This window comes from Eschscholzia californica, unplaced genomic scaffold (assembly GCF_041429995.1).
Source record: "Eschscholzia californica isolate CP2 unplaced genomic scaffold, dmEscCali1.0.p SCAF_6, whole genome shotgun sequence".
NCBI classification, from domain to species: domain Eukaryota; kingdom Viridiplantae; phylum Streptophyta; class Magnoliopsida; order Ranunculales; family Papaveraceae; genus Eschscholzia; species Eschscholzia californica.
This window is the reverse complement of record NW_028238483.1, coordinates 40,048,263-40,064,645: the sequence shown is the minus strand read 5'-3', so window position 1 is coordinate 40,064,645 and position 16,383 is coordinate 40,048,263. Positions and strand designations below refer to the sequence as shown.

Genomic DNA, 16,383 nt, shown 5'->3' with positions numbered 1-16,383 from the left:
TGTTATTATGGAACTGGTAAACTTAATCTGCCCATGAAATAAGTACCTTTACCTACTTGCTTCATCACATAGAAGGCATGTGTGGTGAAACACTTATTAAGGTTGAAAACGGGTCGGTTTGGGTTCGGTTATTATATATCTTTGATCTGAATATTGGGAAAACAAACACAGTCTAAAGCTCAGTCATAACTGAATTTCAAATATCAACCAATTCTCAACAAACTTCACAACAACCTTAAACTAATTTTGTTTTGTAACTAACTTGTAACAACTCTTTTCTGTTTTTGTAACAACTCAGCTATGACTCTATAAATAGCTGAGTTCTCTTCATTTTAAGTTAAGAAATGAAATAATAGCAAAGCTTCCATTAATGGATTCCTTCAAATTCTATTATGGTATCATGAGCCAAAGCTCTTAAGCTTCTGGTTATTCGATCTTCCTTTTTCAGTAAGATTTCTATCTCTTCTTCTTCTCAATTTGTCTGCTAAAAACACGAACAATGTCAAATTCTTCTTCGTCTTCTTCATCTTCTAGTTTTATTTCGCTTCCAGCGCCTCATCAAATCGTTAATCTTGTTCCAATTAGATATTTAGATTATTAACTTCTGATAACTATATCACTTGGAAATCTCTTTTTCTACCAGTATTACGAAGGTATGGTGTTTTAAACCTTGTAGATGGATCTTCATCTTGTCCAGAAAAGATCATCTTTGATAATAATGGAATGGAAATTCCAAATCCTGCTTATTTTGAATGGATTGAACGAGATCAAACTCTTTTAATTTGGTTAAACTCATCACTTTCTGAGAATCTTCTTCCCTATGTTGTGGGAGTTTCATCTTCTAGAGAACTCTGGTTATCTCTTGAACATAAGTTTTCATGGCTTTCTACTTCTCATGTCTTACAATTACAGTCTCGACTTCAACAACTCAAGAAAGGTTCTTCATCTATGAGTGTTTATCTTCAACAAATCAAGGAAAATGCTGATCAACTTGCTGCTGCAGGTGCTCCATTTCCTGATAAACATCTTGTTGTATTAACTCTAAAGGGATTAACATCAGAGTATGAATCATTCAAAACATCTGTCTCTATTCGAACTCCTCCTGTTACTGTTGATGAACTTCATAGTCTTCTATTAAGTCATGAAGTTTCAATTCACGAGTCACAACTTGTTCAAAATCCTCTTCTTATTGAGACGCCAAATCAAGCCTATATGGCTCAAGGTTCTTCTTCTTCTCCACAAGTCTATAATGCTCAGAGTTCGATCAATTACCAGTCTCGATCCTCTAACAGAGGACGAAATCAATATAATAGGGGCAGAGGTAGAGGTAAACCTCATTATTCTTCTGGAAATCATTCACAAAGTTCTCAAGATTCATCCTCTTCAGACAGACCTATTTGTCAAATATGTCAGAAAGTTGGGCATCTTGCTATTGATTGCTTTAATCGATTGAATCTCAGCTATATTGGGAAAACACCACCTGCTAAACTGCATGCTAAATATGCTGCTCCTTCTAATAATTCTCCTAGCTACTGGTATGCTGACAAAGGTGCGTCTACACATATGACTGCTGATCTTTCTAACATTCAATCTGCAAACCAATATCAAGGACATGACAGAGTTCACATTGGTAATGGACAAGGTTTGTCTATCTCTAACATAGGTTCTTCTTGTTTTAAATCACATGATCATCTCTTCAAGTTCAATAACATATATCATGTGCCTGATATTTCTGAAAATCTTTTATCTGTTTTTCAATTTGCTAAAGATAATCAATGTGCTCTTACTTTTACTGATACTGAGCTCACTGTGAAGGACAAGAAATCAGGGAGGACTCTTTTCCAAGAGCAACCTAAAGATGGAACCTATCCCTTGTCACTTCATAAAGCTGCCTCTTTAAATACTCACAAAGCTGCCTCTACACATCCTGTTGCTTTTGTCTCTCAGTCTATTTCTCCATCACTTTGGCATCAAAGACTTGGACACCCTTCTCTTTCAACACTTCACAGTATCATCAACACCAATAATCTTCCTCTCAACAATAAAGACTTCACCTTCTTCTGTAGTGAATGTCAATTAGCTAAGGCTAAGAAGCTGCCCTTTCAATCTTCTTCTTGCAAGACCACTGCTGCCCTGCATTTACTTTACATTGATCTCTGGGGTCCTTCACCAGCTACTTCAGTCAGTGGTTATAAATACTTTGCTACTGTTGTTGATGATTTTACTAAGTATTGTTGGATATTACCTCTTTCTAATAAATCAAATTTCTTTCTTTCATTTGTTGCTTTCAGTAAAAGAATAGAAACTGCATTACAATCTAAAATTAGATTCATTAGAACTGATTCAGGAGGGGAATTCACTAGTAATGCTCTTGAAGAATTTCTAATTTCTCAAGGTATTACACATCAATTTTCATGTCCTCACACACCAGAACAAAATGGCACTGTTGAAAGAAAACACAGACATATTTTGGAAACAAGTAGGTCTCTTCTCTTTCATTCTCATGTTCCTACATCATATTGGGTTGAAGTGTTTCAGACCTCTGTATTCCTTATCAATAGAATGCCAACTGAAACTTTGAATAATGTTTCACCCTATCAAAAACTATATGGTAGTCCACCCAACTATAGCTATCTTAAGGCTTATGGGTGTCTCTGCTTTCCTTGGTTAAAGCCTTATGCTCATAATAAGCTTGAACCAAGGAGCATCCCATGTGTCTTCATAGGGTACAGTCTCAATCATATGGGGTTTAGATGTCTTGACCCAGCAACAGGAAGGGTCTATACTTCTAGACATGTAACTTTCAACGAACAATGCTTTCCTTTCTCAACACTCAAGGCTGGCTCAGATAAAGTTGTCTCTCCTATCTCTAATCCATTATTTTCAGCCAATTTTGAATCAAATACTACTCCTTCTACTCCAACTACTTCTATAGCTGATACTACTCCACCTACTCCATCTGCTTCTATAGCTGATACTCCCCCTACACCTATTCCAGTTGCACCTGATCACTCTTTGCCATTATCTCCTATGCACACAGTTGCTGGTCCTACCACTTCTGACCAATCTGCCTCTATTCTTCCTGATCACTCATCTACTGTGTCTTCTTCTTCTTCTCAGCCTGACCCTTCCATTCCACATAATACTCATCCAATGCAAACAAGGGCAAAGCAGGGAATTTTTAAACCCAAAATCAATCTATTTACTGCTACTAAACACCCTCTCCCAAAGGCTTTAATCTCTCAATGCTCTGACTTAACTCCCACTTGCTATACTCAAGCTGCCAAACAAGAGAAGTGGAGAGAGGCTATGACAACTGAATTTAATGCTTTGCTACAGACAAAGACTTGGACATTGGTGCCTTATACTGGTAATGAAAATCTTGTGGGGTGCAAATGGGTTTATAAGATCAAAGAAAGGGCAGATGGTACAATTGAGAGGTATAAGGCAAGGCTGGTAGCTAAGGGCTTTCATCAACAATCTGGGATTGACTATAATGATACTTTTAGCCCTGTAGCTAAACCATCCACAATAAGAGTTATCTTATCTCTTGCACTTCACTTTGATTGGGACATCACTCAGCTAGATGTCACCAATGCTTTCCTTCATGGGACTCTTAAGGAAGAGGTCTTCATGGAGCAACCACAAGGTTTTATTGACCCTGACAAACCTACTCATATTTGCAAATTACAAAAATCCTTGTATGGCTTGAAACAAGCTCCAAGAGCCTGGTATGAGGAATTAGTTCAAGCTCTATTAGGTCTGGGTTTTCAAACAGCCAAGTCTGATTCAAGTCTATTTGTTCTTAAAACCAAGGCTGACATTGTCTATCTTCTTGTTTATGTGGATGACATTCTAATTACTGGTAGTTCCTTATCTCTTAATCAAGATATTATTAATCAACTTAAGAGTTCCTTTGCCATGAAAGACCTTGGTTCTTTACACTATTTCTTGGGGTTGGAAGTTTTCAGAGATAAGCATGGTATCTTCTTATCTCAATCCAAGTATATTTTGGATCTTCTTCAAAAGACTGATATGCAAGGAGCAAAACCATGTAATACTCCTATCTCCACCTCAGAGAAACTTGATCATTTCTCTGGTCCTCTACTTGAAGACCCCACAATTTTTCGATCCATGGTTGGTGCACTCCAATACCTTACTTGGACAAGGCCTGATATAGCCTTCTCAGTAAATCAGGTATGCCAATTTATGCATAGCCCAAGGGTTCCTCATCTAACTGCAGCTAAGAGGATTCTTAGGTACTTAAAAGGAACAATAACTCATGGAATTCAATTTACTAAAGGTCCTATTTCACTTAGTTCATACAGTGATGCTGATTGGGCTGGTGATTACAATGATAGAAGATCCACAGGAGGTTATGTAATTTATTTGGGTTCCAATCCAATTTCATGGAGTGCCAAGAAGCAATCTACAGTGGCTCGATCCTCTATTGAATCTGAGTATAGATCCTTGGCACATACGGCTGCTGAGATCACTTGGCTTACTTATCTTCTTAAGGATCTTCGGATCTTTCTTCATGATGTTCCATCTATTTTGTGTGATAATATTTCAGCTATCTCACTGGCCTCAAATCCTGTTTTTCATGCTCGAACAAAGCACGTTGAGATAGATTATCATTATGTTCGAGAGTTGGTTACTTCTAAGCTTCTTCAGATTCTCTATGTGTGCACACAAGATCAGGTTGCTGATGTGTTTGCTAAGGGACTCTCTTCTGTTCGATTTAGTATTCTTCGAGCTAAGCTTTCAGTTCGGTCTTCTCCCTTCAGCTTAAGGGAGGGTATTGGGAAAACAAACACAGTCTAAAGCTCAGTCATAACTGAATTTCAAATATCAACCAATTCTCAACAAACTTCACAACAACCTTAAACTAATTTTGTTTTGTAACTAACTTGTAACAACTCTTTTCTGTTTTTGTAACAACTCAGCTATGACTCTATAAATAGCTGAGTTCTCTTCATTTTAAGTTAAGAAATGAAATAATAGCAAAGCTTCCATTAATGGATTCCTTCAAATTCTATTACTGAACACAGTAGATATATCCTTACTGTTTTTTTTCGAAATTGAATTACAAAGAGAAACCAATCCTACACTTATATTTAATATAGAAAGTTTGTTGGAATCAATTTAAACCATTGATTTCCAGGATTCACATGACAATATTTATCGTCTGAGAGGCACAAACACTCCTTAGTCAAAAGCGAAGAAGAATCAGTCGTCGGATTATTCTCTAAGCATAGGGGTTTTCCTTGTTCATCTATTGTTCCTATACGCAATTTCGAACTTGAAACTAAGCTCCATGTACTCTGTTTGCTATTACAATCGGTAGAAACTGACACAGAAGTTCCATCCTTGACCACCTTTAAGCACATTGATGTCCCTATCAGTTTTATCTGAGTTCCGTCACCACTATAACTCCAATGGCTTCGTTTCTGACACCCGTTTAGTTGAATGTTGTGGTTGTTGTCAACCAGCGCGCAACGTCCACTCAATGGGTGATACAATATGTAATTTGTTGGCAAGCTTAATTTGGGATCTGCAATAACAAGTAATATATCTTAGATTACTACATATAATCATATATTGCTCAAGATTTAAGGCCACACTTTTGAACCAAAAATGTTGCTGAAGGTCAATATAAACAACAGTTTTTTAGGACTGTCGCGTAAAGTATGACTCAAACCACATCTTTCCTATGTTGCATAGTATAGAAATAGAATGATATTAACATACCTATCAACATTTCTCTGATTAAACTATACTTGTCTTTAAAATTAGGGTTCCTAGGTTGGTTCCAGTTTGCATCCAATACACCATATGTTTCTTCAATGCCAACATTTGTGTCCCTTATATAGTAGCTTCCTTGCAAAGCCCATAATGCCCAATCTAAATCCTTCGTGGCCGCGTAAGCTAGAAAACAAGTTAAGTACTGGTTATCAGCCGAGTTAGTTCCTTGTTGGTCAGCACCAAATTCACTTAAAAATAGAGGAACCGGGTTCTTATCTTCCACCACAAATCCAAATCGACTATCAACTTCCGACATAGTCGTTGCGCATTCTCGACCAGGTTGTAACTCCCAATTCTTTTCTCTTCCTGCACTAAAAGAGTACCAATGCCCTTCAAATACCAACTTGTCTTCTAAGTTAACACTGAGACTTCTATTTTTTAAGAAACTCAAGTCTGTGTCATAATTCAATCCTGAAATAATAACAAGTACATTAGGGTTATCTTTATGGATTTGAGCAGCTCCTTGAGTGACATATTGGTACCAATCTGCCACCGATTGTCTTGGACCTCTTAGCTCATTTCTCATGCTCACTCCCACAACCTGTGAATATCAATATTTGTCTCATTGAAACAAACTTAGTAGTTATGATAAATATTGTCAAGTCAAATTTAATAAAGTGGAATACAGTCTATCGAAAATATAAACGGCTACTTCTAGTTTTATATTCCTTATAAAAAATGGATTGTTTTACTGCTATAACTGTTAAATATTCGTTTCAGAGTTTTTCTGCAATCTCGCTTTTTTAATGAAAATTTGTTCAGATGAATGTCATAATCGTAACTACCATTGGCTTGACTTGATACATTAAGTTATTTGTTACTCAATTCTATTCTATAGCCCTAGCTTCTGCAATTTGGTAGACATTATGCAGAGAAATGAATAATTTCGAAAAAAAAAATTGAGACGTTGATGACACAACTTCTTCACTGGATTAAATACTTAAATTACTCCTCTTCGTCTCGTTCTCTACTATTTCTTGTGTGAATAATAATAGTTAGGATTTATTCCATTTAAACTGATAAGCTTTAGTTTGCACTATGTAAATTTACTTTTGTTTTTGGATGATTTACGTCCAACTCTGTGGCTCGTGTCTCCTCGACATTTAATGATCAATATAAAATAATTAAAAAAATAAATTAATATCTCATACCCCTAATTAACCCTATTAAAAAGTTGTTCTAGAATCAAGGATGGAATGAAATTCTTTTAGCAGTTGCAAATTGACAAAATACTCTTGAAAACCTTTTAGTAGGTGTTGAAGTTGTATGAGCATTTGAAACAAACAATATGAAAATCATCATTTGTAATACAAGATAATTGTTTAAAATTGATCGAGTCATCGAAGAAAATGGAATACAAAAAATTGTACAAACCTGAGATTTTCCAATGAACCGTTTAGCTACTGTGGACAAACCAAGTAACCATTCATTTGGATCAAAATACTTGTCCCCAAAGAACCCATTTCCATCATTATTATCACAACACCATTGTGGCTTACTAACATGGTTATCAACCACAACCATGATCCCCTCCTTACCAAGTTCATCGACGACCAACTCATACGCTTCAATTACACGTAAGTTCAACAAGGACGGGTTATTCTTAGCTATCCCATTCTTCGCTTCGGTAAGCTTCAATGACTCAAATGATTGACCGACAGTTAAATTCGCGTAATAATTTTTCGTGAACATGTAAGTAGACCAAGTAAGTCGGACACAATTGAAACCTAAGGAAGAAATCGAATTGATTATATGTTTTAATGGTTTCTTGTCGAGTCCTTCGACTACCATGGGTTGCATATGTGAAGCCCAATTAACACAATGAAATTTAACCCGATTGCCCGTCTTTGTGTCTATTACCCATCTTCCATTCGTCGAGAGTGGATATGAATTAACAAGAGAACCCAAGAAGAAAAGAAAAGACAATAGAATAATTTGTAAGGAAATCACCTTCATTTTCTTGTAAAAAAATGATTCTCAAAACAACCAAACCAATACTTCAAATATATATATGTATATGCATATACTACTGGTACATTCACTTAACTTCAGATTCCAATCGTACGGCTTTGCTTGCTTGGCTCATGTGCTTCTAGATGCAAAAAGATTGTAATCGGTTGGATTAGAATAATGAGTCATCCCCAATGCAGCACTCTAAATACTTAATAATAACTTAGATTTCATTTCCTAAATGGGTATATTTGCTTTTAATATTCAAATATATATATGTATATGCATATACTACTGGTACATTCACTTAACTTCAGATTCCAATCGTACGGCTTTGCTTGCTTGGTTCATGTACTCTAGATGCAAAAAGATTGTAATCGGTTGGATTAGAATAATGAGTCATCCCCAATGCAGCACTCTAAATACTTAATAGTAACTTAGATTTCATTTCCTAAATGGGTAGATTTGCTTTTAATATTGTGTAGCCAATTGAGATCATTGAGATCCTAAAAATAATCTCAAATATTGAGTTTCTTCTTGAGATATCTCAACATTAAATGATGCCACATCATATTGAGATTCAAATTGAGTGTTGCATTGGAGAAAAAATCCTACATGGCACTTTGAGTTTTTTAAACTGAGTGTTGCATTGGAGATGCTCTAAAGGCCCGAATTGATCAAGTTAGCCCCTTAATTCATGGGGTACCCTAACTATTGAAATGGACGGGCAAAATTAATGTACAAATAGGTTCAATTGGTTTCTTTGGTTGAAGTATTAGTAAGTATATATTTATTAACTTAGTCAAGGCCTAATTGCAAAATTTAGAAGGCACACCCTTTCGAACAGTGAAAAAAGACTATGGAAGACGAGACCATGACTAGAATAGCGATTTCCATTTTTGTTACTACACTATTTTTTAAACCATGGTACATATTTGTGTCATATGTGGTTGTAGTTTTGGTTCTCATGCTACTTGGACTTGCCACCTAATTTCCATCTTTGCTCTCAAACCATTTTCATTTTGGCTTTTCTTACTTCCACCTTCTTTTTGTGAAAATACCATCCATTTTCTATTTGCTTAGAAAATATTGTTTTCAATGTGTCTCCTTTCTGTCAACACTTGCTTGCCCAAGTAGTCGAAAGTAGTGACATAAATTCCAAAACTTTGAATGTTCCAAATTTAATTCACAGACCAAAAATGGAGTCGATTTCTCAAAAAAAAAACAAAAATGGGCCTCCTTTCTCTAAAAGAAATATTGACTTGTTCTTCTCTTTCTGTTTTGCCAAGGAATCAACATTTTCCACCACCACTACAATAGTTTATACAAATGATTTATTCCAAATGTCTCGTGTGTCAAAGCCTTGTGGCAGATATCAAAAGTTTGGGTGGTGTTCTTTCTTATGTGATTCAGATTGGTTTGGATATTAAAAGGTCAAAATTGAGGAGTTTGGTTTGGTCCACGGATTTGCTTGACGGATAACCGAAAAAAGAAACGAACACACCTTGCAACAATTCTTGAATCATTTTCCAAAAAAAAAAAAAAACATTTCTTGAATCATCTTATACCTCTCTTTAAAATTAGGGCTCCTAGTATGGTTCCGATTTCTATCCAAAACACCACATGTTTCTTCCATATCGACAACTCTGTTCCTTATGTAATAACTTCCTGGCAAGTCCCATAACGCCCAATCGACGTCCCTTTCCGCCCCATAAGCAAGAAAACAGCTTAAGAAAATTGTTGTCAGCTAGGCTAACACCTCTTTGATCAACAACAAATTCACTCAAAAATAAAGGAATCGGATTGTTGCCCATGGTTAAAAACCAAGCTTTGTTATCAAACTCTCTCATCGTACGTAGTGTCACATATTTGGCTAGGTTCTACCTTCCAGTGTTTCTTTCGGCCATTAGTAGTCGCGTACCAATGTGCTTCATAGACTAGCTTGTTTCCTAAATTAACTCGTAGAGGTCTTGCTTTTAAGAAGCTTAAATTTGAATCATAACTCAAACCTGAAACGATGATAAGTACATTCGGGTTCATTTCGTGGACTAATGCTGCTCCACGACTAACATTTTGTCGCGACCCACGAAGTTCATTCCTTTATTTTTGAGTGAATTTGGGTTCGGTTATTATATATCTTTGATCTGAACACAGTAGATATATCCTTAATGTTTTTTTTTTTTCGAAATTGAATTACAAAGAGAAACCAATCCTACACTTATATTTAATATAGAAAGTTTGTTGGAATCAATTTAAACCATTGATTTCCAGGATTCACATGACAATAATTATCGTCTGAGAGGCACAAACACTCCTTAGTCAAAAGCGAAGAAGAATCATTCGTCGGATTATTCTCTAAGCATAGGGATTTTCCTTGTTCATCTATTGTTCCTATACGCAATTTCGAACTTGAAACTAAGCTCCATGTACTCTGTTTGCTATTACAATCGGTAGAAACTGACACAGAAGTTCCATCCTTGACCACCTTTAAGCACATTGATGTCCCTATCAGTTTTATCTGAGTTCCGTCACCACTATAACTCCAATGGCTTCGTTTCTGACACCCGTTTAGTTGAATGTTGTGGTTGTTGTCAACCAGCGCGCAACGTCCACTCAATGGGTGATACAATATGTAATTTGTTGGCAAGCTTAATTTGGGATCTGCAATAACAAGTAATATATCTTAGATTACTACATATAATCATATATTGCTCAAGATTTAAGGCCACACTTTTGAACCAAAAATGTTGCTGAAGGTCAATATAAACAACAGTTTTTTAGGACTGTCGCGTAAAGTATGACTCAAACCACATCTTTCCTATGTTGCATAGTATAGAAATAGAATGATATTAACATACCTATCAACATTTCTCTGATTAAACTATACTTGTCTTTAAAATTAGGGTTCCTAGGTTGGTTCCAGTTTGCATCCAATACACCATATGTTTCTTCAATGCCAACATTTGTGTCCCTTATATAGTAGCTTCCTTGCAAAGCCCATAATGCCCAATCTAAATCCTTCGTGGCCGCGTAAGCTAGAAAACAAGTTAAGTATTGGTTATCGGCCGAGTTAGTTCCTCGTTGGTCAGCACCAAATTCACTCAAAAATAGAGGAACCGGGTTCCTATCGTCCACCACAAATCCAAATCGACTATCGACTTCCGACATAGTCGTTGCGCATTCTCGACCAGGTTGTAACTCCCAATTCTTTCCTCTTCCTGCACTAAAAGAGTACCAATGCCCTTCAAATACCAACTTGTTTTCTAAGTTAACTCTTAGACTTCTATTCTTTAAGAAACTCAAGTCTGTGTCATAATTCAATCCTGAAATAATAACAAGTACATTAGGGTTATCTTTATGGATTTGAGTAGCTCCTTGAGTGACATATTGGTACCAATCTGGCACAGATTGTCTTGGACCTCTTAGCTCATTTCTCATGCTCATTCCCACAACCTGTGAAAAATCAATATCTGAAACCCCTAATTAATTAACCCTATTCAAAAGCTGATCTAGAATCAAGGACGGAATGAACTTCTGTCAGCAGATGCAAATTGACTTAAAATACTCTTGAAAACCTTTTAGTAGGTGTTGAAATTGTATCATGAGCATTTGAAACAAACAAAACGAAAATCATCATTTGGAATACAAGATAATTGTTTAAAATCGATCGAGTCATCGAAGAAAAAACTAAATTAGCTAGACCTAATTAGCCAACGAATAGCTCGTTTGTGCTTCGGGTGAACAAAAACTCTAAGACTTAGCCGAATTTATATTCCTTTAGAGCACATTATTGTAAAAGAAAAGGGAACACAAAAAAATTTGACAAACCTGAGATTTTCCAAAGAACCGTTTAGCTACTGTGGACAAACCAAGTAACCATTCATTTGGATCAAAATACTTGTCCCTGAAGAACCCATTTCCATCATTATTATCACAACACCATTGTGGCTTACTAACATGGTTATCGACTACAACCATGATCCCCTCTTTACCAAGTTCATCGACGACCAACTCATACGCTTCAATTACACGTAAATTCAACAACGACGGGTTATTCTTAGCTATCCCATTCTTCGCCTCGATAAGCTTCAATGACTCAAATGATTGACCGACAGTTAAATTTGCGTAATAATTTTTCGTGAACATGTAAGTTGACCAAGTAAGTCGAACACAATTGAAACCTAAGGAAGAAATCGAATTGATTATATGTTTTAATGGTTTCTTGTCGAGTCCTTCGACTACCATGGGTTGCATATGTGAAGCCCAATTAACACAATGAAATTTAACCCGATCCCCCGTCTTTGTGTCTATTACCCATCTTCCATTCGTCGAGAGTGGATATGAATTAACAAGAGAACCCAATAAGAAAAGAGAAGAAAATAGAATAATTTGTAAGGAAATCACCTTCATTTTCTTGTAAAATAATGATTCTCAAAAGAACTAAACCACTTTCAACAAAAAAAAGAAGAAACTAAACCAATACTTCAAATATATATGTATTTGCAAAATACTATTGGTACATTCACTTTACTTCAAGATTCCAATCGTACGGCAGTGCTTGCTTGGTTCATGTGCTTTGAGATCTGCCAAGAGATTGTAATCGGTTGGATTAGAATATTGAAGTAATTTTGTTGTCAGGTTGAAGTAAAAATGGTATAGATGGCGTAATTTAGTAAGGGAAACGGAACGGCCAATTGGAACGGATATAGGGGAGACGAGCTGAGGCTGAGGGCTTGAATTGATTTAGTTAGCCCCTTAATTCATGGGGTACCCTAATCATTCAAATGGACAGACACAATTAATGTATAAATTTGTTTAATTGGTTTTTTTTTTGAGAATTCGACTACGATCTACGTTAATGGATACAAAACATTGATACATCACGAAGATGTGATAAGCTCGATAATCGCCTAATTTAAATCATGAATGAAAGAGGCCTAAAGCCCAACAACATGAAAGAGGTCTAAAACCCGACAAATTCATTACATTATTTACTTTATTTATAGCCTAAATTACATGAGATAAATTTTAATGACAAACTACTTCCACCGAAACTCGATACCACTACTTCATGGGCTTATGAAGGGTGTACAACTGCACCAACAGCTGGTGGACTATTTATTAATTTAGTCAAGGTCAAATTGCAAAATTTTGAAGGCAGACTCTTTCCAATAATGAAAAAAGACTATAGAAGACAGACCATGACTGGAATAGCCATTTCCATTTTTGTTACTTTAAACAAGAACTTTGACAAGAGTAGCATTTTCCTTTTATTTACTTGGAAAATAGTGTTTTCAATGGGTCTTCATTCTTTAAAAAAGATATTGACTTGTTTCTCTTTTCCTCTTTCCGTGCACATGAACTATACCCAGATCGAGCTTTTGTTTGTAATCACATGAAAAACAGAGTTGGTTTTGAATGGAGTAAATTCATATCCTAAATCGTTTTTCTGATCTTATTGATCATACCATACCCCAACACCAATCCATTCATAAAAATAAGTTGCACATGAACTATACCCAGATCGAGCTTTTGTACCCACGAATCCAGAACAGATTCGATCTCTGGTGTACATTTAGTATCCGAACCGACCAAACCAATTCGATCAAAATGAATTTGAGCAGTTTGTGGACCGATCTAATATTCTAATGATATCCGGATTGATTTAGATACTAAAAGGTCAAAATTGAAGGATTTGGTTCGCTCCATGGGTTTGCTTGACGGATAACTAAAAAAATCTTTCATGAATAGTTTGGTTGGGCAACTGAATGGATTGGTTCTGATAGAGATTTACAACAACCGAACTTTTTGGATCGGACTAGGGTTGGGAATTTGGTCCGAAAACCCGAATCCGCCCGCGTCCGCCCACGTCCGCAAAGGACCGCGACCGCCCGTGACCGAATCGGGCAAAGCCCGTCCGACCGAGAAGGCTCTAGTGGACGGTCACGGACAAAAGGGTCTGTCCGGAGGTTCGCCCGTGACCGTCCGATTTAGTTACTGCCCGTCCGCCCGAACCTTAACCGGAACACTATCGACCATTAGATTTTATAGGGTTATGTTAAAGCCGTTGGATTTTCGTAAGGCTTAGTATATAAACCCAAAGAAAACCCTAAGTCATTTTATCTTATTTCTTCATCTTCAGTTCTTCTCTTATAGCTTCTCGGCTACAAAGAAAAACCCTAACCCTAAATCCCTAAGCTTCCAAATCTTTTGAAGTTCGAATGTTCAAGTTCAACCCTCTTTAGTCTTTTAGTCTTCATTCTTCAACGAAGTGGTGAACTGGTGAAGTCGTTACTCGTTATTATCTTCTTCAACCTTCGATTCTGTTCGATTAAAGGTATGATTCATTCAACCCTCTTCAGTGGTTTCTTCTATGTTTACTTATAATAAAAATCTAGAAATAATTACTTATTATATTCACTTGTTCTTCGTCTTACATGGGCTGCGATACAAATATTGTTCTTCGTTATGCAAGATCTGCTAGATCTAAAGGTATTAACTTTTATATTCCTGTTTTTAGTATACTGTTACATTCTTCTTTGTTATTTTTTTCTAGTTAGGTTAAGGACAAAAGCTTCCATTGATTAATCTTTATTATATTTTGTGTTCTGATTTTGGGTCTAGTTAGTTTACTCTTATAAACTTCCTTATTGATTTTGGGTTTAGTTAGGTTATGGACAGAAACTCCCTTTGAGTTGTAGCATTTATTGATTAATCTTTTCTTTTGTTAATTTTTAAGATCTAAATATATTCATTCTTCTTTTGTTGTTTCTAAGATCCAGAAATAATTTTAAGTAACTTTTTGTTTAAGATCTAGAAATATTTTGTGTTCCAACAAATTATTTTTTGTTCGAAATATAGTGTTTACTGATTCATTCATTTTCTCTGTTTTTTATTCATCTTCTTAATCTTACATGGACTGATAATTTTACATCATAAGATCTACAAGATGTATGTTTTGTGTGTATGTTGTTGTATTATGTTTGAATGATTTCAGTTTATATCTTATTTGTTATTTCAGGACACAACAACAACACATGAAGAAGAAGACTGCCAAAATCTGGAAAATGTGGGACATCGTTGAAGTATCTGATCCCGATGACGCTGGTAGAATTATAGAAGTCGCGCAATGTAAAATTTGTGGTGAAAGAAAGATATGCGAGTCTACGACTGGTACGCTTGATTTCTTCAGGCATATTCAAGTTTGTTCGAAAACGCACAATGTTGATTTTGAAACAGTCTAAGAATGCATCCAAAGTGACGGCGGAATGATGATATTATTGATTAAATTTTTGAATATGTAATTTTATAAATTTTTGTTCATAAGGACTATGGATGTCAAGTAGTTACAGGCTTAATCTTCGTACTTTTGATTATGATGGTTTGTTACTTAGGTTAGGCTTCTTGAGTTTGATTGAAGTCGACATTTGTGGCTGTTGAAATTTTGAAGCCTATGAGGGTCATTCATTGGCAACATAATGGTGTGTCAAAAAAATTTGCATCTTTGTATTTTTTATTTAATTCTTCATACCCGAAGCCCGACCGTCCGCTGTCCGGGATGTCCGGATCGATTATACGGACACGGGCGGACATTTTGAGATAAAAATTCCGGTTAGTCCGTCCGTTTAGTCCGCTTGTCCGAGCGGTCAATGTGAGGTTTTGTCCGTTCCGTCCGAACCCGGATCAAGTCTGTCCGCGGACTGTCCGTCCGGACCGATTCCCAACCCTAGATCGGACTATACTTAGACTCAAAAGATCTATTAGGGATAGGGGTGGGAAAAAGATCCGGAAGACCGCTATCCGATCCGTTCGACCGAGATAAAAAGTGTCCATGAACACCCGATGGTCATAACGGTCAATGTCCGACCGGCCCGAAAGAATTGGCGGACGGTCACGGTCAAAATTTTATGTCGAAGGATCGACCGTTGACCGACCGGTACGAGTGACCGAATAGGTTGACCGACTAAACTGTCCTCATTTTTAGAAGTTGACCGTTGAATTTTATAGACATATAAATATATGATGATCGTTGGCTATAGTCATATAGTCCTCTGGAAGACCAAACATTAGTGCATGGCTTAATTATATCTTGTCAAATGATGATCAACTGTGTTTTTTCTTTTTTATATTTACTTTTGATTTCTTGGCTAAACATCTTCATTTGTAAGTAATTTTGTTTGTGGTAATAAAAATAAAGTTCTGAATTAAGTAAATTTATTAGAAAGTCCGGACCGAGACCGTCCGGTGTCCGACTGGACCGGTAAAATAAACGGTCTTGGACGGTCAATGGACAAAGAATTCTTGAGAGTGACCGTCCGAGTCCGCCCGAGTAAATAGGTGGTCACCAACAATTTATGTCCGAGTCGACCGGTTCGATGAAGTTAGAGTCCGATACCGACCGGTCCGGATCGATTCCCACCCCTAATTAGGGAACCAATATTCACCACTACTCACGGGCTCACGGCTATGTTGAGAGTCAGACCGACAAATCAAACCGCTGAACCCTTGCAACCCTAGGAAATGGACCACATTAAAAAAAAAAAAACCCTAGGAAATGGACCACATTTTGTACACCTGTATCCACGTGTCCACGAAAATCAACAGACGGTTTCCAATTGTCAGACAACC

General features: G+C 36.5%; 2 protein-coding genes and 1 long non-coding RNA gene across 3 annotated transcripts; 1 reads left to right on the top strand and 2 right to left on the bottom strand.

Annotated features, from left to right (window-relative positions):
• Positions 1 to 5,057: 5,057 nt before the first annotated feature.
• LOC147534795 (glycosyl hydrolase 5 family protein-like) lies at positions 5,058 to 7,987 on the bottom strand. Its single transcript, XM_086650408.1, has 3 exons — positions 7,180 to 7,987; positions 5,752 to 6,346; positions 5,058 to 5,554 (listed from the first exon to the last, which is right to left on the bottom strand). Exons 1-3 carry the CDS (start codon positions 7,759 to 7,761, stop codon positions 5,118 to 5,120), a joined length of 1,614 nt encoding a protein of 537 aa, XP_086506534.1. The 5' UTR covers positions 7,762 to 7,987; the 3' UTR covers positions 5,058 to 5,117.
• A 1,906-nt stretch (positions 7,988 to 9,893) lies between these two features.
• On the bottom strand, positions 9,894 to 12,211 carry LOC147534794 (glycosyl hydrolase 5 family protein-like). The gene is made up of 3 exons (XM_086648647.1): positions 11,584 to 12,211; positions 10,614 to 11,208; positions 9,894 to 10,416 (listed from the first exon to the last, which is right to left on the bottom strand). Exons 1-3 carry the CDS (start codon positions 12,163 to 12,165, stop codon positions 9,980 to 9,982), a joined length of 1,614 nt encoding a protein of 537 aa, XP_086504773.1. The 5' UTR covers positions 12,166 to 12,211; the 3' UTR covers positions 9,894 to 9,979.
• A 1,702-nt stretch (positions 12,212 to 13,913) lies between these two features.
• Positions 13,914 to 14,931, top strand: LOC147534793 (uncharacterized). The gene is made up of 3 exons (XR_015228317.1): positions 13,914 to 14,092; positions 14,231 to 14,247; positions 14,777 to 14,931. It is a non-coding gene; the product is annotated as an uncharacterized LOC147534793 (long non-coding RNA).
• Positions 14,932 to 16,383: the final 1,452 nt, after the last annotated feature.